This window comes from Candida jiufengensis, assembly GCF_024610255.1.
Source record: "Candida jiufengensis strain CBS 10846 chromosome Unknown scaffold9, whole genome shotgun sequence".
NCBI lineage: Eukaryota > Fungi > Ascomycota > Pichiomycetes > Serinales > Debaryomycetaceae > Lodderomyces > Lodderomyces jiufengensis.
In genome coordinates, this window is record NW_026261554.1 from 251660 (window position 1) to 277731 (window position 26072).

The 26072-nt window shown below is 26.6% G+C and overlaps 13 protein-coding genes across 13 annotated transcripts; 8 read left to right on the top strand and 5 right to left on the bottom strand. All coding sequences in view use genetic code 12, as the record gives it.

The window, feature by feature from the left end:
• Window positions 1–149: 149 nt before the first annotated feature.
• On the top strand, window positions 150–1421 carry KGF54_000097 (uncharacterized protein; the record flags this gene model as incomplete). Its single annotated transcript, XM_051766940.1, has 1 exon — window positions 150–1421. One exon carries the CDS (start codon window positions 150–152, stop codon window positions 1419–1421), a length of 1272 nt encoding a protein of 423 aa, XP_051622712.1.
• A 121-nt stretch (window positions 1422–1542) lies between these two features.
• Window positions 1543–2167, bottom strand: RPP2A (ribosomal protein P2 alpha; the record flags this gene model as incomplete). The annotated part of the gene is made up of 2 exons (XM_051766951.1): window positions 1543–1871; window positions 2113–2167. 2 exons carry the CDS (start codon window positions 2165–2167, stop codon window positions 1543–1545), a joined length of 384 nt encoding a protein of 127 aa, XP_051622713.1.
• Window positions 2168–2625: 458 nt separating this feature from the next.
• TSR1 (Tsr1p) lies at window positions 2626–4932 on the top strand (the record flags this gene model as incomplete). The annotated part of the gene is made up of 1 exon (XM_051766962.1): window positions 2626–4932. One exon carries the CDS (start codon window positions 2626–2628, stop codon window positions 4930–4932), a length of 2307 nt encoding a protein of 768 aa, XP_051622714.1.
• Window positions 4933–6059: 1127 nt separating this feature from the next.
• On the top strand, window positions 6060–7151 carry PGA13 (Pga13p; the record flags this gene model as incomplete). Its single annotated transcript, XM_051761321.1, has 1 exon — window positions 6060–7151. One exon carries the CDS (start codon window positions 6060–6062, stop codon window positions 7149–7151), a length of 1092 nt encoding a protein of 363 aa, XP_051622715.1.
• A 758-nt stretch (window positions 7152–7909) lies between these two features.
• Window positions 7910–8620, top strand: KGF54_000101 (uncharacterized protein; the record flags this gene model as incomplete). Its single annotated transcript, XM_051761332.1, has 1 exon — window positions 7910–8620. One exon carries the CDS (start codon window positions 7910–7912, stop codon window positions 8618–8620), a length of 711 nt encoding a protein of 236 aa, XP_051622716.1.
• Window positions 8621–8664: 44 nt separating this feature from the next.
• On the bottom strand, window positions 8665–10128 carry GSH2 (glutathione synthase; the record flags this gene model as incomplete). Its single annotated transcript, XM_051761343.1, has 1 exon — window positions 8665–10128. The coding sequence occupies one exon, from the start codon at window positions 10126–10128 to the stop codon at window positions 8665–8667; it is 1464 nt and encodes a 487-aa protein (XP_051622717.1).
• A 2319-nt stretch (window positions 10129–12447) lies between these two features.
• Window positions 12448–13839, bottom strand: FUM11 (fumarase; the record flags this gene model as incomplete). The annotated part of the gene is made up of 1 exon (XM_051761354.1): window positions 12448–13839. The coding sequence occupies one exon, from the start codon at window positions 13837–13839 to the stop codon at window positions 12448–12450; it is 1392 nt and encodes a 463-aa protein (XP_051622718.1).
• Window positions 13840–14314: 475 nt separating this feature from the next.
• On the bottom strand, window positions 14315–14866 carry MIM1 (Mim1p; the record flags this gene model as incomplete). Its single annotated transcript, XM_051761365.1, has 1 exon — window positions 14315–14866. The coding sequence occupies one exon, from the start codon at window positions 14864–14866 to the stop codon at window positions 14315–14317; it is 552 nt and encodes a 183-aa protein (XP_051622719.1).
• A 329-nt stretch (window positions 14867–15195) lies between these two features.
• Window positions 15196–17214, bottom strand: KGF54_000105 (uncharacterized protein; the record flags this gene model as incomplete). Its single annotated transcript, XM_051761376.1, has 1 exon — window positions 15196–17214. One exon carries the CDS (start codon window positions 17212–17214, stop codon window positions 15196–15198), a length of 2019 nt encoding a protein of 672 aa, XP_051622720.1.
• A 1028-nt stretch (window positions 17215–18242) lies between these two features.
• TPM2 (tropomyosin) lies at window positions 18243–19083 on the top strand (the record flags this gene model as incomplete). Its single annotated transcript, XM_051761387.1, has 2 exons — window positions 18243–18260; window positions 18616–19083. 2 exons carry the CDS (start codon window positions 18243–18245, stop codon window positions 19081–19083), a joined length of 486 nt encoding a protein of 161 aa, XP_051622721.1.
• Window positions 19084–20519: 1436 nt separating this feature from the next.
• KGF54_000107 (uncharacterized protein) lies at window positions 20520–22121 on the top strand (the record flags this gene model as incomplete). Its single annotated transcript, XM_051761398.1, has 1 exon — window positions 20520–22121. One exon carries the CDS (start codon window positions 20520–20522, stop codon window positions 22119–22121), a length of 1602 nt encoding a protein of 533 aa, XP_051622722.1.
• An 884-nt stretch (window positions 22122–23005) lies between these two features.
• Window positions 23006–23854, top strand: KGF54_000108 (uncharacterized protein; the record flags this gene model as incomplete). Its single annotated transcript, XM_051761409.1, has 1 exon — window positions 23006–23854. One exon carries the CDS (start codon window positions 23006–23008, stop codon window positions 23852–23854), a length of 849 nt encoding a protein of 282 aa, XP_051622723.1.
• A 774-nt stretch (window positions 23855–24628) lies between these two features.
• EMP46 (Emp46p) lies at window positions 24629–26071 on the top strand (the record flags this gene model as incomplete). The annotated part of the gene is made up of 1 exon (XM_051761420.1): window positions 24629–26071. One exon carries the CDS (start codon window positions 24629–24631, stop codon window positions 26069–26071), a length of 1443 nt encoding a protein of 480 aa, XP_051622724.1.
• Window position 26072: the final 1 nt, after the last annotated feature.

The following is a 26072-nucleotide window of genomic DNA, read 5'->3' on the forward strand; positions in this document are numbered from 1 at the left end:
TACCAATTAAGTCAAAATAATATTAAGAGGTAATTGCTGTTCTTTTTAAATTACAATAATTATTCTATTTAATTCTTCAACCAACTCAACTTCAACAACTCAATTAAAGAACATACTTTAAACTCAGAGTGTTACTAAGGAGGTAGATAATGAAGAAAGCAATAATAATATCAATTTTACTCCAATTACTAAACTTGGTCAAATCAACACACATAGAAGAAGAATTAATCTGCCCCAACCCACAAAATCCACAAGATTGTTACCCAAAATTATTTGAAGCAACATCAAACTGGCAAGAAATCAAACAAGGTCAAGAAATTCCTCCTGGTTTACACGTAAGATTAAATATGGATACTTTGAAAAAAGAAGCTAAACTCATGTCACCCGAAGATGAAACGGAGCCACAAAATGAATTAATTGTTGGCGAAACAGAAGAACAAGAGCAAGAACCTCAACAAGAGTCACAACCGGATCAAAAAATACTAGATTTAACCAACGAATTACTCAAACACAAATCTGGTCATAAATCAAGAGTCAAACCTGAAGACATGTCTGAATTTGACTCAGCTATATATGAAGTTGAAGAATATAACCACTCAAATACCGAAGATCAAAAACTTGTTACTGCATTAGATACTTTGGAAGAATTATGTCATGATATAGAATTAGGTGTTAAAATCACTTCTAATCATCAACTCATTGCAAAATTATTATCTATAGCTTCAACAACATCCAATTCCGAAATTTCTGAAAAATCTTATAATATTATTGCATCTTCATTACGAAATAATCCAGAAGCCGTTTTAAGTATCCTCCATTCAGAACCAAATATCTTAGATGAGTTATTCTCAGCAATTGCTTCAACTACAAATGATACAATCCAGAAGAGAATTTTAGGCATAATTCAAGCATTAATCCAAAACGACAACTTCAAGTCAAAATTCTCTAATCTCAATGACAAAAATTCAGGTATAAGCAAATTAATCAACTTATTTCTTCAATTAGGTAAATCATCACAATCAAGATGTATAAACATCATTAACGACTTAAACCTAATCACAAAGTCAAACGATCGAAGATCATTAGAAGACACAGATCCTTCTTCCAATTTATCAACTTTCCTTCAATCATTATTTACTGAGAACAAACTCTCCGATCAAAATTTCCAAACCCAATTCAAAAACCTAGTTGACCTTCATTCAGATAATAAACATCTCAAACCTTCAAGAAATTTCTTAAATTGGTTAGCTGAAGAAGTCGAAACTCGTAAAGAAAGCAACAATAAATTAAAAAGAGATTTGGATCATATCGATGATGACTTAAAAAAAGATATTGAGTTTGATGAATTTATGCTTAGAGTTAGACATGAAGTTTTTGGGAATCCTATGGGAATGAGGAAAGCTATAGCTGATGAACTATAGATTTTACATAACTATAATAGACGAATTAATTATTGATCAACTACATCTGACTTCTTATTTCACTGACTTCATTAAAAGATATTGTACATTAAATTAGATCCATCCTCTATAAAATAAAAACCTAATCGAATAAACCGAATCCCATATCATCATCAGATTCTTCTTTTTCTTCTTCAACTTCTTCAGCAGCAGCTTCTTCAGTAGCAGCAGCACCTCCACTTGGAGCAGCACCACCAGCAGCAGCACCACCAGTTGGTACACTTGATAATTTTTCATTACCTTCAGCAATTAATTCTTCAATATTTTTTCCATCTAATTCTGAAATTAATTTTTCAATTTTATCTTCTTCAATGTCTACTGATGCTGCTGAAAGAACTGATTTGATGTCTTCTGCTGTTGGGGAAGTTTTTCCTGCGCTTACTAATAATAAATATGCTGCTAAGTATTTCACTTGAAATATTGTTAGTATTGTTGACTTAAAACAAAATGGTTGACTAAATTCTAGGGATGGTAGATAAAAAACTGATATCAAATGATAGTTAACGATCCAATTTGTAAACTTGAATTTCTTCCTAGGTCTAAGTACTTTACTCTCTTGTTGTGCCTTAATCATATTCTTGATTAAGCTTTATTTGAACAAACTTTCAAAACATTCTTGCGGACCTTTGGATTCTTGGAATTTTTTTAAAACATATCGCAAATAATGCTAATTTTGCGTGAACCATAGCTTGTTTGATTAATATCATTGGATCCTTGAAAATGATTTGAATATTCCTATTTAAATCCTATTAATTGTTATCTCTTTTAACTGAATCTCTCACTATTTATCTCCAAAATGATTTGATACGTGAATTCATAGAGTTTTATCACCCAGACCATAGTTTACTTGATATTTGAACATACTTTTTGCTTTATTGTTGTTGGTTAATTAACTAGCTAATTAGTTGTAATTTTTCACTTTTGTTAGTAGAAAAAAAGTTACTAACAAATTTTTAACAGTCACAAGAGTCACATGACCTTTATTTTTTTGCTAAATTTGGCTAAACGAGCCGCATACCCTTTCAAGCCGCACAATAGCCTAATTTGGTCTTAAACTCTTCTCGATCATTTTGATCTAGAAATATTTACAACCAATTTAATATCATCTCAATATTCAAATTACTCCACAATTCATAGAAATTATTAGATACGATCAACAGAAATTATGGCAAAAGGTGGTAATAGTCATAGAAATACATTGAAAAACGACCACAAACCATTCAAATCAAAACATGCAACAAAAGGTCAATTAAAAAATCAATATAAAGGTAAAGTTGAAAAAACAACCACCAACAACAAACAAAACAAAACATTGAATAAACTCGAGAGAAAAAATTTATCTAAACAATTGAAAGATCAAAAAATTTTAGAAACTAAAATCACTAAAAAATTATTTGAAGGGAATTCAGGAGCTGCCAAAATCATCACAATAATATGTTTAACTAAAGATATATCTCCAGAAACTATAGCAAATCAATTGTTTAATTCAGAAGATCAAGAAACTAATATACAATTCTCACATCCATCAATCAACAACCTCAAAATCAATAAATTTAAAACAAACCTAAAGATAGTAATACCAGACCACAACAACATTTTACAAGTATTAGACAGTGCAAGAATATCAGATTTTATAATATTTGGATTATCAGCAACAAGTGAAGTAGAACCTGATTTTGGTGAGACTATATTACGTGCATTATTAGCTCAAGGTATAGGATCAGTTATTGGAGTTATCCCAAATTTAATTACTGCTTACCCTAAAAAGAATTTACAATTAGATGTAAAACAATCATTACAATCATTTTTCAATCATTTCTTTCCAGTGGAAGATAATAAATTATTTAGTTTGGAGAACGATTCAGAAAACTCAAATTGTTTAAGATATTTATGTCAAAAATTTCCACAACTGATAAATTGGAGAGATTCAAGAGGTTGGGTTGTTGCTGATAATTTATATGTTAATGAATCATATGATGGAATTATAGTGGAAGGTACTTGTAGAGGTACGGGGTTAAATGTTAATAGATTAGTTCATATACCAAATTATGGAGATTTTCAAGTTGATAGAGTTGAAAAAATTAAAAAGTCTACAAACTCAAAGAGAAATGAAATGTCAATTGATGAAGATATTGAAGAAGGATTTGTACCCAATGTAACTCAAGACTCTCTAGATGAATTGAATCCTATAAAAGATGAACACAACGAAAATGATGATATAATGTGGGAAGATGAAGATATGAATGATTTAGGAGTTAGATCAGAAGGTAAAATATATTTTAATGATGATGGAATTAAAACTAATGAACCTAAAAAAGTACCAAAAGGAACATCAGAATATCAAAGTAGATGGTTTGTAGATGATGTACTAGATGAAGACGCTTCAGATTTAGAGGAAGAACAACCAAGCATTGCGGAGGTAGAAGAAAATATAGATGAACAAATGGATCAAGATAATGAAACAATGTCAACTTATGCAGAATCAGAAATGCATATAGACTTATCACCAGAAGAAGAACAAAGACAATTAGAAGAATATAGAAATTTAGCTAAAGATGATTTAGAATTCCCTGATGAAATTGAATTACATCCCCATGATTTGGCAAGAGAAAAATTGAAGAACTATAGAGGTGTTAAATCTTTAGGTGGTTGTGATTGGGATGTCAATGAGGAAAATTCAGATAGACCTTTGGAGTGGAATGAATTATTTAAAGTTTCAAATTTCAAAGCTACTAAGAATAGAATAAATAAAGATTTTATCAAAAATATTGAAGTCCAATCTGGGACATACATTAGAATCTTCATAAAAGCACCAAAAGTCATAGCTACAAATTACAATACCACAAAACCATTTGTTCTTTTTGAATTATTACATGATGAACATAAATTAGCCATCACAAACTTCTCATTTGAAAATTGGGAAGAATATGAAGAACCTATCCCAAACAAAGAATCAATTATAGTCCAATACGGACCACGTAGACAAATCATTAGCCCATTATTCAATCAAGCATCAAATAACTCAAATAATGTTCACAAGCAAGAAAATTTCCAACATCAAGGTATGACAACAATAGCAACTGCAATAACACCAATCTGTTTCACAAACTCACCCGTAATTTATTTCAAAATGAATAACGAAAAAGTAGAATTTTTAGGAAAAGGAACCTACTTAGGAGGTGATTACTCACGAATAGTAGTAGAGAGAATAGTATTAACAGGTCATCCTGTAAAAATCCACAAAAACGTAGTTACTATAAGGTACATGTTTTTCAATGCAGAAGATATAAATTTTTTCAAAGCTGTTCAATTATTTACCAAAAGTGGTAGAACTGGATATATTAAAGAAAGTTTAGGAACTCATGGATATTTTAAAGCTACTTTTGATGGGAAATTGACTTCTCAAGATATTGTTGGGATGAGTATGTATAAACGTGTATACCCTGAAATGTCAAAGATGTTTATAGAATAGAAAATTAAATTAAATATATAACAAACTTTGCATAATAAACACATATGATGTTTTGAATAATAGACTATTCAAAATGTAGAAAGAGGTACACTTCAAATAAAGTTCCTTTAAAACCCTGTTATTTAGCTTCAGTAAACCATAATCAAAGTTATGAAGCACAACGGCTATTTTTTGTTTCACATTCTGATTTTTTCTCTTTTCGTAAAAAAAATAATCTAAAAAAGAAACATAAACAATTGTTTTCAATGAATTGGAAGGAGGCTTCTCCATTTTCTCTATAATTTTGATAGACATTTTTTGAAAGGGATGAGATGATGTTTTGATTAAATGCATGTCGATCAAAGTTAAAAACCTTATTTTTTCGAAATATATTTTTAGTATCACTTTGAAAAATTAAGTTACAGTAAAAACAAAATTGTTGTCGTTTTGTGGATTCAATCTTACTCGTAAATGTATATTCTATTAAGTCATAATTTGCGAAATCAAGATAATTTGTCCTAATTTACTTGGCATGCTCAGATCAGTTTTGTAAAACAAGTCTTTCTAATAGTTCAATAAGCTAAAGTACTAGCAATATCAACAACAGAAATAGTATATTGATTCTGTATTTATGTATTACTTGTTTTCCAATTGAATAAACCCAATTTACCATTTTTGGCTGATCTTTTCAGGCCTAAACATAAACAATACTTAATATTTTGGTTGTAAGTGAATAGAAGATTATGCACAATATTTTAATTATTATATATTTATTGTTCAATAAATTTGTTTCAAGATATTACACAAAACTAAATTTGTATGTAAGCATATACGTTATCACTACACAACTTAGATCAATTGAGGAATATTATAATTCGAATAGGCTGATACGCGAATCATTCTAGAAATTTAATAAGATGCCAGTTTAAATGGATCTAGAAATTTGCAAATTTTTCAATATAAATATGACTTACAAAAGCCTTCAAAATTTCAATCTTTGCAACTTAAATTTTTTTTCAGTTATACATATCATAAGTTTTATTTTCAAATTACATACTCATATTTGTACTGATTCAAAGACTAATACATCTATTACTACAGCTTCTTTCTTGTTATACATAAATTAAACCAACTAATATTCCATCGCTATGAATTTTTTATTTTTATTATATTGGTCATTTTTGTCAGTTGTTGTTTCAGCAAGTCCATCTTATTCTAATACAACAGTTATTGCAACTCAAGTCATAGAAACAGAATATGTTACGGTTTGTCCATCAACAACAATTATTACTGTTACTCATTGTGAAAATAGTCATTGCACTCCAACCACTATTTCGGTATCTGAATCAACTACTTTAACTTTAACTAGTATTTTGTGTCCAACTACTACGACTATCACTCAAGGTGGTACTACAACTACAAACAATGGTATTACTACAACTGCAAAAGCTACTACTACTGAAGAAGAAATTGAAGTTACAAGATTCATAGTTACAGATTATACAACTATTTGTCCAGAATCAACAATTTTAACAATCACAAAATGTTCAAATCAATTATGTCATCCATCAGTTACTACTATAACCGAATCAACAGAAGTTACAATTATAGGAGAAGTTTTGTGTTCATCAACTGTTACAGTTACAAGTCAAGAACAAATTCCAAGTTTCGATACTATTGTTGTCATACTTACTAGTGAACAAGTTATTGGTGGTAAAACCTCAACTATAACTGAAGCAAATGAAGTTATAACAACTATTCAAGGTGGTTTCACTACTGAAACTGTTTATTCATCAACTGAAGTTATTGAAATTGGTAAAACTGTTACTTCAACATATACATCATTAAGTCAATCCATAATTACAGAAATTCAAACTATCGAACATTTTACAACTACATTTCCTTCTGCAACTAATGTCATTATTAAAACTTGTGATGCTTGTAATCCAACTACCATATTAGCAACTCAAGGTCAAACATTATCTTTTGAAACAGTGATTGTATCTAACGAAGTTACTTCTTTTAATCCAGTTACAATTACAACTACAACTACAAATTCACCATGTCATACTTGTGGTAATAGTAACCCATCAATTCAACCTATTATTGGATCTGGCTCAGAATTAGGTAGTGGTTCATCAACAACTAATGGTATTATTACTGTTGCTGGCGGTAATTTGATTAAAATTGAATCTTATTTCTTTGGTTTGGTTGTTCTTTTAATTAGTTTTGTCATTTGATGATTAAAATGATTATTTACTTTCGGTTTCTTAGTTTTTCCATGATGATTTTTTGCTTTTACAATATAACACTTTCGGTTTCAAATTAATTATACTCAATCAAAACTACTGCTATACATTTAGATTATACATTTACTTTCTATTTTCTGAACTACATTTGTTTTTCAATCATTTCGGTCTATAGTTATATACAAATAAATTTAGTGAAGAACTATTTGTTTTAAACTTGTCTGCTCTGCGATTAAGGATGATTCATACATGTCCTTTTACTTTATTTGATTTGATATTTCATTTTCTAAAAATTTTTTAAACATGTAATATTATTTATAATATAACTTGATTTTTAGTTCTAAGTAAAACTATGATGAATTAATTCTTTTGGTTGCAAATCTTAAAAAAAAAAACTAATTAAAATTTGCAACACTTTTTTTTTTGACAACCAAAAACTTATGAGTTAATCATAGAATTTAAATCCTAATCAACAATGTATCATTATTTACTTAATAATAATCAATTTTATGATAGATTTACTTTTATTCAAACTTGTTTATATCCACTTAAAGTAAGTATCAACTTTGATTTACTTTATTATCAAATATACTAACAACTTACAGGGTTTAATTTATTTCTTTCAACAACCAAATCTTTGGTCATTATACTTAACAATATTAATACCGCAACTAATTATATTTTTAACAATCTATTCAATCTTCTTTTTAAGTTTATATCCAATTCAATCTACAATTTATACATTATTTATGGGCCCTATGGGAATTGTATTAGCTTGGTATTCATTATATCTGCAATCATCAAATATTTCACAATTTTTAATAACTATTTTATTAATTCCATATATTCAAAAAATTGTACTTGATGCTATTTTGTCAAAAGAATGTGTTAATGAGAATTTTTTAAAGTTTATTGATAATAAAAGAGATAGATATACTGGTGCCGATGAAAATATTTTGACGTTATATGCTAGAAAATTACAACGGTATATTTATGAAATTAAATATTTTTCAATCTTGCCTTTTTCAATTACAAAGATTTTGTTTTTGTTTTTCATTAATTTTATCCCTGTTGTTGGTCCAATTATTATCTTGATTATTAAAGTTAACTCAAAATCAGTGCAAGTTCATAGAAGATATTTTATATTAAAAGGGTTTGATTTAATTGAAATTGAAAATTTTTACAAGTTGAATAAAAATTCCTACTTATTGTTTGCTATTTTTGCATTATTATTAGAGCTGATTCCATGTGTAAATGTTTTATTGTTATTCACTAATACTATTGGCGCTGCTTTATGGGCTGTTGATATAGAAAATACAGAAATTAAAAATGCAAAACCAATTGAAATTAAATCAGAAATGGCCAATAATAACCAAGTAAATCAAAATCAAGATCAAATGGATGCTCACTCTAGTCAATTAAAACAACGTCCTATTTCATCATTTGAGGAACTTAGATAATTTAGGGTGGTTTTTTTCTATTAAATTTATACTTTTTCATAGTTCTAATAAAGATAAATATTATCAACACATCCAAAACCAGCAGCAACTCCTCCTTCATCACTAGTTTCAAATTTAGATCTTAATAACCAACCTGAATTCTCATTCTCTAATATTTCTCCAGTAGATTCATTAAACAAGATATTACCAAATATCCCCAATTCTGATATTATATTTTCATTATATATTTCATTATTTCTCATAATTTTATTTTTAAAAGTTTTTGGGACAATCAATTCCATCAATATATAAGCACCCCATTCTTTTTCAGGTATTGATTTTAAAAAATCAGGAATGTTTTTCTTGTAAATGTTGTTCCCACCTCCTTCTCTTTGAGGTTTCAAAACATAATTTTCTGGTTGTTCAAATGCTAATTCTTTAGCTTTTGCACCTAATTCTGAATCATCAAATGGGTAAATGTTTACAAATGTTGAAATTAATTCTTTGAAATCATCGTTTGTTATATTTGGTAATATTTTTTGTAATATTTCATGATTTGTTAATAATTGTTGAATTTTTTTAGATCCTGATAATTGAGTTAATACAGACGGACATTTTATCGCTTTGGATTTTTCCAATTTTAATCTTGAATTCCAAGTCTTTGTTGGGTTGATTTCATAATCACTTGGTCCATAACCCGATCTATAATATACCACCGAAATTTCATCCATTGTTGATTTTATATATGCCTTGTCATCATTTATTGTAATAACGTCCTCTATTTCTTCTAATGTTGCTCTAAATGACTTTATTTTATGCTTGTTAAATAATTCATATTCTATCAATCTTTGATCAAAACAATTTCTTTCATTTGGTTGTACCACAAATAAAACAATTGTATCTGTATTGTCTTGTTTGTCATTATAATAATAATTTCCCTGTGCTAAACCTTGAGCTATTTTTGAAATTGAATCTGATATAGGTAAGTTTTCATCATCATAATATTTAAAATTGTATTTATTATCATAGAACCCAGTTGAATTCAAGAAATTTTGTAATTCTCCAATTTTTGTAGATAATCCACCAAATGAAACACTAACAGTATTAAATTCAACTTGTTTAATTTCATTTAATTTTGAATCAATCATATAATCAGATCTAAAAATTCCCAACGAGAGTGGTTGCAATATTTCTTCCGTCGTAGATTTCTGGTAGATTTCAAATAATTTCCCCGTGAAATCTGGATCAAATTTAGCTAAATCTTTTAAAATCTCAATTAACCATGATTTATTTTTAGTTATTAAATTTATATATAACTCATTATAAAGTTTCTGTACTTTTATTGCTTGTTGAAAACTTGATCTAGGTATTGGAGTTGGAAATAATGTTATCGGTGCCACATTTGTTTGAAATGATTCAAAATTTGGTGGATACATTACTAAACCATTTGATAATGACCATTGTTGAGCATTTAACTTTAATTCATTTTCTTGATCTTGTGTCAATTGGGGAAACGGCTTTGGATCCATTGGATTTGAAGAAGTATAGGAGTATCTTGGCTTGACCAGTTGTTATTTTACCTTCATTAATTTCATTATATTTAAGCGCCAATGTTTACTTGATTAGTAAACAAGCAATTTACGAGGGCGCTACCAAATATTTGGGATTGTGAAAAATATATTGCATCATTTTGGTTGCAAAAACGATGAACTACTTTTCAGAAAGATTAAATAATACAGTGGACACCAAAGCCAGTCTTGACTATATGGCAATTTAGCTCAACATCCACTTTCATATTGAGCTGTTCATCAGACTTGAGCTAAATCTGAACTAACATTAAAACCAAATAAATGCAAAAATTATCGAAGCTAAAATTTCATCGGAATCAGGAGTCAATAGATGACTGTTAATTCAAACGCTGATTATATTGCGAGTGGAGTAGCTTTAGGAGATAACTTAAAAAGCTACTTGTCAATTTGCGGAAATTTGAAACATTCAGCTCGGATTTGAATCTGCAAATCACGTGCTGTAGTTTTAAATAGTTATTTTATAATTAGGGTTACTGACCTACTCAGTAGTTAACAGTACAGTTGGTAGCTATTATCTTAGTGAGTGAAAAAAATCAAATATTATTAGAAAATTAAATTGATAGAATTTTCCAGCTTAGATAGATTGTTACAACAACAAACATAATAGTATGTGACAAACTACATAATATCATCAAATGGAAGAAATGGAATAGACTAGGTAACGAGGAAATATGAGAGACGAACCATAAAAAGAACAGTAGGGAGATCAAGAGAGACAGGGACTAATAAAGGGAAAGATCAAATAGATTTACAAATTGGAGTTCAACTCAACTGGGGAAATTTATTCATAGAATTACAACAAAAGATGTAATGTATTCAAGTAGATGACAAGAAGCCAATATTTAAGTCCAGATCAAACTAGTGAGAACTTTTTATTATTCAATTTTCAACTAATTACTAAGTCCAAGTCCACCGTGTATGAAAACTTTTTGGTGGCAAACACCCATTTACAAAAAGATAGCTTATCATAAGTACATTATCCTTTAAAGTGTAAAAAACAATCACAAGAACTATTCAACTTCCGCTCAACTTTCGCTCAACTTCGATAAAATCCCATTAAGCAATATATTATAACTCAAAAGTCTCAAGTTACATTTCCTCACTTAGTTTATTTTGAATTTCATTTGGACATTCTACAAGTAAAGATCCATTATACTAACATTTTCTTCTTTTTAGACACAGCATGGCACACGAAAACGTTTGGTTCTCACACCCAAGAAATTTTGGTAAAGGTTCAAGACAATGTAGACATTGTTCATCACATTCAGGTTTAATTAGAAAATATGGTTTAGACTTATGTCGTCAATGTTTTAGAGAAAAAGCTAATGATATTGGATTTCATAAATTTAGATAAATTATTGTTTGTAAATAAAAATTTAGAAGATAAAGTTGGGGAAAGAATAGATTAAGGGTAAAAAAGAATATCAAGTATATGAAGTTGTTATTGACTTATTTTGCTGCTTATTATTTGTTTTATTTCCCAAAATTAAAAATATTCGGATGGTTTTTTGTTTAAATTTAAGTTTTTATTATTGTAATGTATAGGTTTTAATAAAATTTAAAGAAAGTTTTAATTAAGTTTAATCTTGTAGTAACATTCTAAGACACTTTTATCATTAAACAAATAATGCTCGGGCTTTGACTTAAATTTTGAAAGTTACAAGTTCAAAATTACCTTTGATTTCGAAATCGACTGACTCTCCGCAGTTCTATTAAAATTCTATACTTTGAAGCACTAGAAGATTTCGAATAATATCGTCAATATATAAAAGAGAAAATTCAGAAACCTAAACCTAAACCTAAAGAGATCATCAAAAAAATGTACCCTTCAAATAAATCGACATTCAAAATTCTCTAAAAGACAAATTTCAAACTTCCTAAAAAGGGTGACGGAGCTTAATCTCGGGAAATACAATTTTAACTTTAAATTAAAAAATGGCAACGAATATAACTTGGAAGTAATTACATTATCTCGTCGTGGCAAATTCTTCCCTTTTTTTATACTTTTTGATTAAAGAAAAGAAAAAGAAAGGGTAAAATTAAAGATAAATTTTGGCGATGGGTTTTTTTCTATTTATACTGATACGGACTATGCTACCAAATTAATTTGAAGTTTCACATCATAATTTTGCAACATTTTGGGATTCTAAATCATGTTAAATTCAGGAAAAAAAAACTAATTCAATACTTTTCGATATTCACAGAAGTAATTGTTCAATAAATAATTCAAATTCAAATATATACTCAACTATATACAAATTAAGTAGGACCTAACATTTTTTCAGGACGTACATATTTATCAAATTCCTCTGAATTTAAAATCCCCAATTCCAAAGCCGATTCTTTTAAAGTTATTCCCTTTTTATGAGCATTTTTAGCAATTTTAGAAGCATTATCATACCCTATATAAGGATTTAAAGCAGTAACCAACATCAATGATTCATTCAATACTTTATTAATTTTATCTTTATTAGCTATTATTCCTTCAACACAATGTAATCTAAATGATTTTGATGCATCAGCTAATAATTGAATTGAATTTAATAAATTATATGCAATAACTGGTTTAAATACATTTAATTCAAATTGTCCTGATGCATTAGCAAATGTTATAGTTGAATTGTTCCCCATTACTTGTACACAAACCATCGTCATTGCTTCACATTGAGTAGGATTAACTTTTCCTGGCATTATTGAAGATCCAGGTTCATTTTCAGGTAATGATAATTCTCCATATCCACATCTTGGACCACTTCCTAAATATCTTATATCATTTGAAATTTTAAATAATGAAGTTGCTAATGTATTTAACATACCTGAACATTCAACAAATGCATCATGAGCTGCTAATGCTTCGAATTTATTTGGTGATGTTTCAAAATGTAATCCTGTTAATTTGAAAACTTCTTGTGCTATTTTAACATCGAATCCCTTGGGGGAATTTAAACCTGTACCTACTGCTGTACCACCTTGAGCTAAATATGATAATTTTTTTAATGATGATTGAATTCTTTCAATTCCAAATTCAATTTGTTGAACATAACCTGAAAATTCTTGACCTAATGTTAAAGGAGTAGCATCTTGTAAATGAGTTCTACCAATTTTAATTATATCTTTAAATTCATTACTTTTTAATTCAAATGCATTTTTCAAATCTATTAAATTTGGTATTAATTTATGGGAAATTTCCATAACTGCTGCAATATGCATCACTGTGGGAAAAGTATCATTTGAAGATTGTGACATATTAACATCATCATTTGGATGTATTGGTTTTTTACTTCCCATTTTACCACCTAATATTTCAATAGCTCTATTTGATATAACTTCATTAGCATTCATATTAGATTGTGTACCTGATCCAGTTTGATAAATCACTAATGGAAAATTATCATTAAATTTACCATTAATAACTTCATTAGCTGCTTGTTGTATAGCCGTGGATTTTTCAATTGATAATTTACCTAATTCTTGATTAACTATAGCTGCTGATTTTTTTAATATTCCAAATGATTTTATTATTGATAATGGCATTGTTATATTACCAATTTCAAAATTAGTAAGTGATCTTTGAGTTTGAGCTCCCCAATATTTATTTGATGGAACTTCTATTTGACCAAATGCATCTGATTCAACACGTTTATTTGACATTGTAATTGGAAACTAATAAATTTGATTGTAAATTTGTGTACTGTTGAATTCTTTGAATCAATTGACTTTTTAGAATTTGAAGAATTTAAGGATATTTAAGGATATAAAATATAAAAATGAAAAAGACTAATTGGTTTAAAACTAAATAATGTAAGGATGAATCAATTAGGTAAAAAAATACGAAATAATATTTCGGAGTTTTTGTTTTTTATTACGTATGGGGGGATTGTGTCAAAAATTATTATTATATTATTTTTTTTTTCTTGAGTAAAGCCCTGTGAAACAAAATTAGGTCGAGCTCGCACTATTCAGGTCAAAGATTTAAGAAGAGTAAAAAAGTAGCTTTTTTTAACTTACTGATCAGTTCTATTAACATTCTATAGGTTGAAAAGTAAAACTGTTTGAACATAGAAAGTACCAAATCATATATTAAACGATTAATACATTTGACTAACCCTAAATTTCTACTTTTTATTTACAAAAATCTAGCCCCATTAACCCTAACTTTTTCATGTTGTTGATCCAAATCAATACGTCTTTGTTGTAAACGTCTAGCAGGTTCAACTTTAGCACCAATCCAATTATATTTAAACCCAATTTCATGAGCTAATATTTCTCCAAATCCCAACATTAATCCATTAATAAATGGTAGTATAATATTTATTGATGATTTCTTTAATATGTCTAAAAAATAACCCCATTTTTTTAGGTTTTGTTCTTGAGCTTCTAATACTCGACTTTGTTCAATTATTTCATTTGTTGTTGATATATCTGAATTTGTAACGATTTCTTCTGGTGATATTTGTGATGATAATACTGTTAAATCGTTTTGTTGAGTTATTGAATCTATTATTATTTCTTGTAATGTTTCTTGATCTTTTATGGTGGTTTGTTGAGGGAATATTATTTCATTTTTGATTGATGATTGTATTGATTCTGATGGATTGGGTATTTTATTTTGGGTGTTTGATTTATCTTGTTGTTGATTTGAAGTGTGATCTATTGGTTGAGCGTATGAACTTGACATTATATTATGAGTTGATTGATCCAACTGGTGTTACTCTTATACTATGAGAAGTATATATGATTTGGTTGAGTCAAATATAGTTTGTAATATGTATATTGTGTTGTAAATCACTGTTTTAAAGATTCTCGTGAACTTTTTTTTTCTGGAGTAAAATTTATAATAGCTTAGCATATTTAATACGAGACGAGACGAAACACTCAATAATATTTGTTTAAAAATATACTTCATAGAACGTTTCCTACGTCGTAAGTCGACCTCTTTTAAATTACACATAGATCTAAGATTAATTTTTATAAATTGCATATTGAAAAATGTTATATTAACTCTACTTATCTATACAAATCATAATCATTCATATTACGAATTAATTGATCAGGTTCAATAATATTATAAGGTATGATTTTCTTATTTCCTAATTTTCCCAATTTTCCCAATTTCCCAAACTCCCCAAAACCAAATCCATTTTTTTTACTTTGTTCAAATTCATTAACATTAATTTGAAAATCATTTATTAAATCATCCAAATGAGATTTTGGTGATAAATCCATAAACATTTCTTGTGAATTGAGAGAAGTATTTGATGTGTTTGATGTATTTATTGATTTTCTTGGTGGTTTTGTTAATGATGTAATTGAATTTTGTAATGATATTTTTGTAGGGTTAGATATTGAAGATAATAATAATGATGAATTAGTATTGATATTTTGATGGGTTGAGTATGTGTGAGTGTTTGATTTTGGATCTAGACTGAATGGATTCATTAAATTAGTTTGTGGAATTGGTGGTGAATCTGAGTATTTGGAAGAAGAAAAAGAATAAGCTTTTGATTGTATATGTTGTTGTAATTGTTGATTTTTGGGTGATGTAGTTGGTTTCTTTTTGGTTTTTAAATTTTCTTTAGGTGAATTTGTATATGATGGATTTGAATTACTCATTAAAAGATCTTCAAACATTGATTGATTTTGTAATAAAATATCATCATTATTATAAGGTTTTGAAGAATTAGAAAAAGATGATTGATGATCTTTTTGATGTTGTTGATGGTTGGAAGAAGTTGATGATGAAGATGATTGAGTATTAGTATCACTCATTGTTGAACTTGATAATGATGATGAAGATGAAGATGAGGATGAAAATATTGAAGATGTTTGTTGTTGTTTTGTGAAGTTTACTCCATTATTTTTAAGTCTATATTCCATTTTAGCTGCTACTGTTCTTCTTAAAAGGATTTCAACTAAAATTTTAAGGTTTAATTGATGAAGTTCTTTTTTTGTTAAAAGTATTGAATCTTTAGGGTACAATTTTTGAAATTTTGGTGGGATTTTTTGATATTTCTTAGGAATTTGATTATTTGAGTTTTGATTTAGTTGAAATACTTTTAATCTATAAGATGAATATAATTGATCAATAAGATTAATTGAATTTGATCTTGTATGATTTTTAGATTCAAATTTTGTTGTGTGAATGCTTTTATAATTTAATAATGGATGTGGATGTAATTGCTCTGTATAATTCCACATTTTCATTGTTGAAGGAAGTAATGACAATATTTTATTATTATAATTTGTTGAATTTATATAATTTTGAAATTGATTTTCTGATTTAAAATTGGGGATTTGTTTTGTTATTGATTGATATTTTAATGATTTTTTACGTAATACTGGGAATATAAATTTCGGCCATTTTGAAGTTGAACTTGGTTTTTTTGATGAAGTCGGTGATGTTGGTGGTGATGGATCTTTAGTGTTAACATGAGCATTGTTATTGTTGTTATTATTGCCATTAACATGTATAAATCCTTCATGTATATCTTTTCTTTTAATAGTTTTATTCCTAGATTTAATTTTATATCTATTTCTTAAAGTAGCAGATCTAGAAACCATAGAACCTGATCTTTTTGGTAATGGATCAATTAAAGTTACAATTGGATTTGGAATTTGTCTTGATAAATTTGTATCATTACTACTGTTATTTATTGAATCTTTTAACATATTTATTGAACCACCAGTACTTATATTATGTGATATTAAATTATAATTTCTTGAACTATGCCATTGATTTTGTGATATATGTAATGGAATTGATGGATTATTTGATAAATCTATGTTAGTTGTTGTTGATGATTTATTGGGGGATTTTTTATTTGTAGTAAAATCTTCATCTGTATATATTATATCAAATGGGTTTAATGTTGAATGATGTTTATTATATGGTTGATTTCTGATTGATGATGTATTTGTACCTATACTTGTTGAATGTTTATGATGATAATAACTTTGTCTAAATGGATCTGAAGTTGATCCAGTTATAATTGATGCATGAGATGATCTAGGTATTGCAGTAGTCATATTTTGTATACTATAGTCATAATTTTCTTTAAATATAAAATTTTGGTTGCAAATGATAAACTAACATAAAAAAAATTGATTAATGATTTGATAAAAAAGGATTATGAAAAAGTTATAAATTTAAGACCAAATATTTTTGAATCATGAAATTAATGAATCTAAGTTTATAAGGAGGTAACTTTAAATTCAAGTTGTGAGTATGATCTCATCATTATAAGTTTTCACATAATAATTAATTATTGGATTGTGTTATTATTATAATTTCAATTAAAGTTTATAAAAAAATGGCTGGTTTCAAATAAAATTATTATTTTTTTTAATAATTTTGAATTTGCAACATTTAATTTTTTGGTTATTGTCTGCTATCAATTCAATTCAAGATTTTTTATGATCTTTCATTAATATGTTATTGAAATGAATCAATACAATATTACTCTTAATGATCTTTAAAAATTTTAAGTATTTAAAATATTGAAGATGTTCAACCTCGTCAAAAATTCTGAACAATATAAATCAAATTAGAGTGAGATTGGGCTGAGTTTTAAACGTTCTTTTCAAGACAAAGACACACGTCTTAGAAGTCAATACTTACTGTTACATAGTTCATCACTACAGTGAATACCATTACTCAATTATCAACAATCGGCCAACCAACAAATTAACTTATCAACCAAAGCTTATCATCATAACCATTTATAAATAATTAAAAAATAAATTGGTTGTAAATTAAAAGAAAATTGAAGTTGTAAAAAATAAAATTATATAGACGATCCGACATTTTAGACTGTACGACACTATCTACGCTCTCAACAATATAACAAAAATTTAAAAAATGAATGTGACACGTTAAATATTTAGTAAAACCATACAAAAAGTCGTATCTTCTATTTTTTATTATTTTTATTTTTTTGTTGTCTTTTTTGATCTCTTAATAATAAAAATAAATTTTGATTCCTCCTTTCTTTAGTTTTGATTCAATTTGATACCTTTTTACCCATTTACAACAACTAAGTCAAGTATTTAAAACAATGGATAAATTAAAAGAAGTATGTGATTTCTATATAGAGAACTCAATTGGTATTTTATTTGGCACAATTTTCGAGTTAATTTGTTAAAGATATAGCCTACTTGAGGGGAATATGGATCAATAAAGATTAGATTTTGATCCGATTTAATAATGCATTTGATCTTTGACCAATCTGTCTTAATGATTACAAACTTCAGGGATTGAGACCTTTGGAAGTTCAAATTTTCAATGTCAACCGAATCACTCTTAGATTTGGTCAATAATATTTGCATATGATAATAATTTTATATACAAATAACAAATTATCAATTGTATACCAAAAATATATGTCAAAAAATATTTGTATATACTAACTATTCACTTATCTTTTTTAGAAAATTAATAATTTAAAATTAGATGCTGAAAAATGGCAAGAAAAATCAGATGAATTATCAGATAAAATTAAAGAATTAGAACAAGAAAATTTAGAAAAAGATAATCAAATTCAATCATTAACAAGAAAAAATCAAGTATTAGAAGAAGAAGTTGAAAAATTAGAAAATTCAGTAAAAGATTTAAAATTGACAAGTGATGAATCTCATTCTTTAAAAACTTCAAATGATAATTATACTAAAAAAAATCAAATATTAGAAGAAGAATTAGAAGAAAGTGATAAAAATTTAAAATTAACTAATGAAAAATTAAGAGAAACTGATATAAAAGCTGAACAATTAGAAAGAAAAGTTACAAGTTTAGAAAGTGAAAAAGAAGATATTGAAAAAAAATATGAAGAATTAACTGAATCTTATAATAATGTTAAATCTGAATTAGATGAAATTAGTCAACAATTAGAAGCTATTTAAAATTTGGTGAGGTGAATAAGAATTACTTTTTCAAAAAAACAATCAATTTTAATATTGATTTTTTTGGTCCAAATGAAATTATAATTATTATCATTATCAATCAATTTTACTACCTTTATATATTTTTTTATATAGCAATACCAATTTCTTAATTAATGTTTATTACATTTTAAAATCAATTTGAAAACTAATTTATTGATACTTCTATATAATACTAAAACTCTATGGCTTTACTGATTAAATTAAGCCTAAAAGACTTAACTCTATTAGTGGTTGTCGATATCTCGAGAACAATAGATCAAACGTTTTAATAATTATTAAAAATAAGAGAATTTAAGAAAATTATAAACTTTATTGACTTATTGTATTAAAAGAACAAAGAATAAAGAATAAAATATTGTAAATTAAAGAAAAGTGAAAATCAACATGAATCTTAATTTCGTAATTTTTATTCAATTACAAAAACAATCAACATAAAAACCCTTAGACCTAATTTGGTTAATTCAAACTTTTTTTTTCTTAAATTTAAAAAATCTCTTTATTTAAATTAATTGAGTTCTACATTGTATTCATAAATTAGCCTGTTTTAGTTTCATTATGTTTAATGTAAATGGGGATTGTACAACTTTGAGCTTAAAATTGGCTTTTTTTAAATTCTCGAATTAATCAAAAAGGTTTAAAAATTAAATATAATAAACGTGGTAAATGATAATCCTTTTATGATGAGAGTTTATTAAGCCAACATCTTCACGTAATCAATTGTTCATGTATAATAATGTATCTTTCCGAGGTCATTCTTGAAAATTATAACGAATTTATATTGAATATAAGTAATAAAAAATGGAAAATTGATAGATTTTAGGGAATGTGGTTATAGATCTAATAGATTTTATTGATTAAAATCTGAAACAATTAAATAATAATAATAATAATTAATAAACAATAGAAATAAAAATCTTTTAATTAGAATTAATTTTTTTATAAAATTTATTCTTTTTTGAATTTATTCACTTTCCAAAAGGGTCTTGGTTTCTTACTTATTAGTTCAATTCTTATATTTGAGTACTAATTCTTAATATCAAAAGAATCTTTCATTCGTTGCATATTACTAACTACTACTTTTTACTTATCTTTCTTTCATTTATTAGACTAATAACTTAATGAAAAAAAAAAAAAAAAAAAAAAAAAAAATATTTAAATTTTTATATTAATCAATTTAATCAATTTAAGTAACTACTACTAATAGAATTATATAAACACAAATAATAAATTGTATAACTTATTAAGATAGATATTCAACATATCATTACCACCCCCAATAGATTTATCATTACTATATTAATATATTTAATATCAATTAATTTTATCAAAAGAATTTTAACTAAAAAGAATTTAAGAATAAATTATTATAGATTATTTTTCTTTAAAGATCTATAATGACGATACTGTCTTCATTTAGATCTAGATTTAAAAATAGATTAGAATCAAATCAAATTGATGATGATTATTCAATACCATCACCTACTACATCAAGCACAACAACAACAACCTTAAATCGACGAAACAATTCATCTAATCAACAACAAATACAACAATATTCCGAAGATTACGAAATTAATAATCATTCATTACCTTTATTATCTCAAATTAATCAATCTATTCCCCATCAAAATATTAATTTTTCACAAAATTCAAGATCATTATCTTTTCCAACTATAAGTCATTTAAATTCTAATAATTTATATCATCAACAAAGTTTACAAAATTTACAATTACAATCATTACATTCATCTAATTCACTAGTTAATGAAACAACATTACTAAATAACTTAGAAGATCAAGAAAATTTTGATCCAAATGAAGCAGTTCCCACATATGAAATATCACAAGCATTACATCAAAATTCTTCAAATAATTTAAATAATGAATTAACACAATCACAAGATTTACAACAACAACAACAACAACAACAACAACAACAACAGTTACTACTAGATCAATTTCAACAACAACAACCTCAGGAATTTCATAGAAATTTATCAACAACTTTTTCACCTGAATTATTATCTCATTTATATACTCCAATACCTTCATTACCTATACCTAGAAATAATTCAACTTCAATGTTATTATCAGAATCTTCTGATTCTTCTTTACTGAATCATACTATTATAAACACTAGTCAACAACATCATCATCATCAACCACCATCGCCGCCACAACATCATCAACAGCATAATCAACAACATCGTCAACAACAACAACCAAAACAAGCCATACGTAATAAATTCAAACAAACATCAATTAAAAAATTAGGATTAAAATTTTTAAATGCAAGACAACATTTTTTATTAGCTAGTTGTAGAGATGTTAGTTTATTACCTCCATTATTTGGATTATTTCAAGCTTGGAAAAGATTATATATTGATGATGATGAATTACTTAGTACACAAATTAATAAAAAATTAACAACTGCAAGAAGTTTAGAACATTTTCTTACTGGGATTTGGTGTATTGTTGCTACTTATTTATCATATTCCATTTTGGATTCTTTATTAGTTAGATGGATTATAACTTATTCAACTTCAGCTGCTATTGTTAGAGTTTTATCAATGTCTACTATAATGATTACAATAGAATTATATTTAGTAAATACTTTTTCAGCTACAGGTTATCAATATGGTCTTCATATATGGATTTTAATAAGTTGTTTATTAACGCTCACATTTATTGTTCAAAATTTTGTAACTTCAAATCTTCAGTTGGAATTACCACAATCACAAAAACCACCACTTACAATAGATAATGAAGATACAGGAATAGAAATATCTAATATTCAAGGTCCTCAATCTCAACAAGTTAAAACATTACGTAAAAAGTCAATTAAACCAAGAAGATTTTTTGATTTTTATAATATTGTTGTTTTTGCAGTTGTTCCCGTTGGATTAGCTAGTTTTGTTACAATGATTGGATTATTAAGATCACTTTTAATTTTAAGAATTGATGTTGATCAAGCTATTAATAGAAATGGAAATTAAGATTTTGATTTTGGGTTAATTTATGTATAGTTCTTTTAATTCATTTAATATGTGTTTATTTTTACTTCAATACTAATTACGATTAAATTATGATAATTTAACTCTAAATCTTAATTCATAAGGACAAAAAAGTTTCATATGTATTACCAAGTGTAAAAGTTGTTTAATAAAGTAGCTTTTTTTTCAGCTAAATAATTCAACTAGACTTCCAAACTGCTCTAAAAAAATTTAATACGCATCAATAATTTTATTTCTGAAACGATAAAATTTCCCACCCTTTTAACATATATAACTTCAAATTTACAAAGAAACAGTATATTGACTAATTGCTTTTACTTATTTACTATTAATATATTGACACCAAATCAATTTATCGTGACAAAAATACGTAAAATTTGGAATTTTTTTCAGTTTCTAAAACTAATTGAAAGAAGTGTAATAAAATTATAGAACATTTAAAATTTATCTGTCGTGACAGAAAATTAATAATTAAGACATAATAAAAATAAAAAACAACACAAAAATTCAAAAACCGTTGAGATTTAAATTTAAAGAGTTATTCCATTAATTAAGCAATTCTTCCGATTGTTTCACAAAATATGAAACTAGTCAATTTTAGTGAACAAGATGAGAAAAAGAAACGATTTATATTGGGGGAACCAATATATACATTTATTCCGCGTTTCATAATTTACTTGATCTCAACGTTTTTCGTTTTATACAAGATACGATGATGATATTTGCAGTTGAAAAATTTTTAGATATATTATATAAGTAGATCTTCAAATCTAACAAGCTTACAATCCTTCACTTTTTTTTCAACATTTACTAAGTATAATTTATTCATTCACTATTTCATTCATTTATAGATTAATTTTAAAAATATGTCATTTAAATCATTAATAAAACCAGAAACTGATCCAAATTTAGAAGTTCCAACAAAACCATTCAATTTAAGTAAAAATATAGTTGAAAGATTTTCATTAAAGGGTAAAGTAACAGTTATTACTGGAGGAGCAGGTGCTATAGGATCAGCTATAGCAGAAGGTTATGCACAAGCTGGTGGTGATGTTATAATATTGGATCATTCACATACTGATAATGGATTAACTGAAAGATTATCAAAAGAATATGGAATAAAATCTAAATTTTATCAAATTGATGTTACTAATTCTGAACAAGTTAAAGAAGTTGTTAGCAAGATTGAAGAAGAATTTAAAACTATTGATGTATTTGTTGCAAATGCAGGTATAGCTTGGTATACTGGCTCAATATTAAATGAAGATTCCACCCCAGAAAATTGGAGAAAAGTTTTCGATGTAAATGTAAATGGAGTATTTTATTGTGCAAAATATGTTGGTGAAATCTTTAAAAAAAATGGTTGTGGAAGTTTTATAATAACAGCATCAATGTCAGCTCATATAAATAATGTACCAAATTATCAAACTTGTTATAATTCATCAAAAGCTGCAGTAATGCAAATGGCAAAAGGTTTAGCTGTTGAATTTGCTGGATTTGCAAGATGTAATTCAATAAGTCCTGGTTATACAAATACTTTATTAAGTGAACCTATTCCAAAACATCAAAGAGCTAAATGGTGGGGATTAACTCCAATGGGTAGAGAAGCAGAAAAAGATGAATTAGCGGGTGCATACTTGTATTTAGCTAGTGATGCTTCTAGTTTTACTACAGGATCTGATATTAGAGTTGATGGTGGATATTGTTGTGTTTAGATTTTTTATAACGTTTTAAGAAAAAAATGCTTGGATTAAATATCATTTCAACGTTCCGAACCCCATAAAATCAGTAATTGATTTTCGTCCTTTATAAATCGTTGAGACTAAAGTCTCATTTTCTCGTAGTTTGTTTTGTTCTGCACCTTAAAACAAACTGCTAAACCTCTTTAATTTTTTCAAGTTTGCAGCCAATGCCATTACACAAACCCAGAAATTCTCTATTTTGTTGAATTTGATCTAATATTTATTTCAATTGGACCCACTTCATCAACTTGACAGATTGAAATGATAGGACTATATTTAGGAATTGTTTAGGAGCTTGGGGAGATAGACATGTGTATTGCTGATTTTTGCCCGATTTGTTACAAGAATTTTAACGCATTTATTATCAATTAAAGCTTCAACCAATTTAACAAAGAAAATCATAAATTTTAAATAAATTATAGATAAATAGTTTTGTAGTTCTTAGATAGTTTATAGATAGTTTATAGATAATTTGATAGATAGTACTTAGATATGTATAAGAAAAAGTTGTTTGTTTGTAAATTTTGGTTACATTCTCAATTGATGTATAATTATTTTTCTTATTCTTCTCTCTCTCTCTCTCTTAATTTTTTTTTGACGTAATTTTTCATTCGAGTTTGAATTTTTTAGTTCGAGTTTGCGAAACTTTGAAAAATTCAGATCAATAACAATCTGAACCACAAATAATAATTACTTTTATCTTTTTTAATTGATCGATTACAGATCTCACATGATCGAAAGAATATAATGAAACTAATAACAACATTATTATTCAATTTTGCATTTTCATTTGCATTCGTTCCTAATGTAAATATTCAACAACATCAAAAAGAAGTCAATCAATTTTCATCAAGTTTAGACATAATAGAAGATATATCATTAAATAATCTTTTACATATAAATGATAAATCAGATATATCAAGTTATCAATTATCAAATGGTATAAAATTTGATTCTGGACGTTTAATTTTATCGAAATTAGATTCATTATGGTCAAATCAAAATATTCCACAACGAGATTTCACAATAGAATTAATTTTTAGATCAACTGGAAAAACTAAAGATATTCAATTTGATGATAATAATTTAAGTTTATGGATTTATAATGATGTTGTGTCAACTATAGGTTCTAAAAATTTCGATGGATTTAAAATCTCAATTAATAATTTTCAACAACAAGGTTTAAAGTTGTTTAATAATGATGGATCATCCCTGGGGGATAAATACACTTTGGAAGAAAGTATAGGAGATTGTGGATTTAGATATTTGGAAAGTGACGTTCCTTTTACTATTCGTATTTCATATAGTTCTGAAAGAAATTGGTTTAAAATTCAAGTTGATAATAATTTATGTTTCAAAACTGATAAAATTAAAATTCCTGAAGATAATAATTATAGATTTGGATTAACTAGTTTTGTAAATGAACAATCTTTGGAAAGTTTTGAAATTTTATCAATTAAAATATGGGATAAATTAACTGAAGATTCTATTGATGATCATGGAGTTATAATTGATGGAGAACTTAAAATAGATACCATCAACAAAGTTATAGATGATGATGATCATGTAAAACCTAGTGTTGTTAGAGAATCATTAATGGAAAGAGCTAGAAAACATCGTGAAGAAATGTTACAAATTGAAAAACAAACTCAACAACAACAACCTAATTCAGGACAAGATTTTTCAATTATACTTGATAGATTAAATGATTTAGAATTTTCAATAGCTGATCTTTCTAAAATTGTTGGATCTTCTTCAACATCATCATCATCTTCAAATTCTGGTGAATTTTCTAAACAAGACTTTCAAGATTTAAAAAATTCATTAGATCAAACACAACTTCAAATTTCAAATTTACAATCCACTATATCAAAACAATATATAGAACTTTTACAATCAATTTCAGAATTAAATAAAAAAGTTATAGGGGAAGTAAGAGAACAACATTATGGAATGGAAGAACTTTCAAAAAAAGTTGATTTATTAATGAATGAACATAAAGAAGTAGCTTATCAATATCAAAAACAAAAAAATCAAGAACCACAAATAAATATTGGTGCCAATGGAAATGACTCGGTGGTGGATAAATTGATTAAATGGATTTTAATTCCTTTAGTGATTGTGCTATTGGTGTTGGTTGTTTTTGTTTATAGACTTAGACATGATATAAAGCATTCTAAACTTCTTTAAA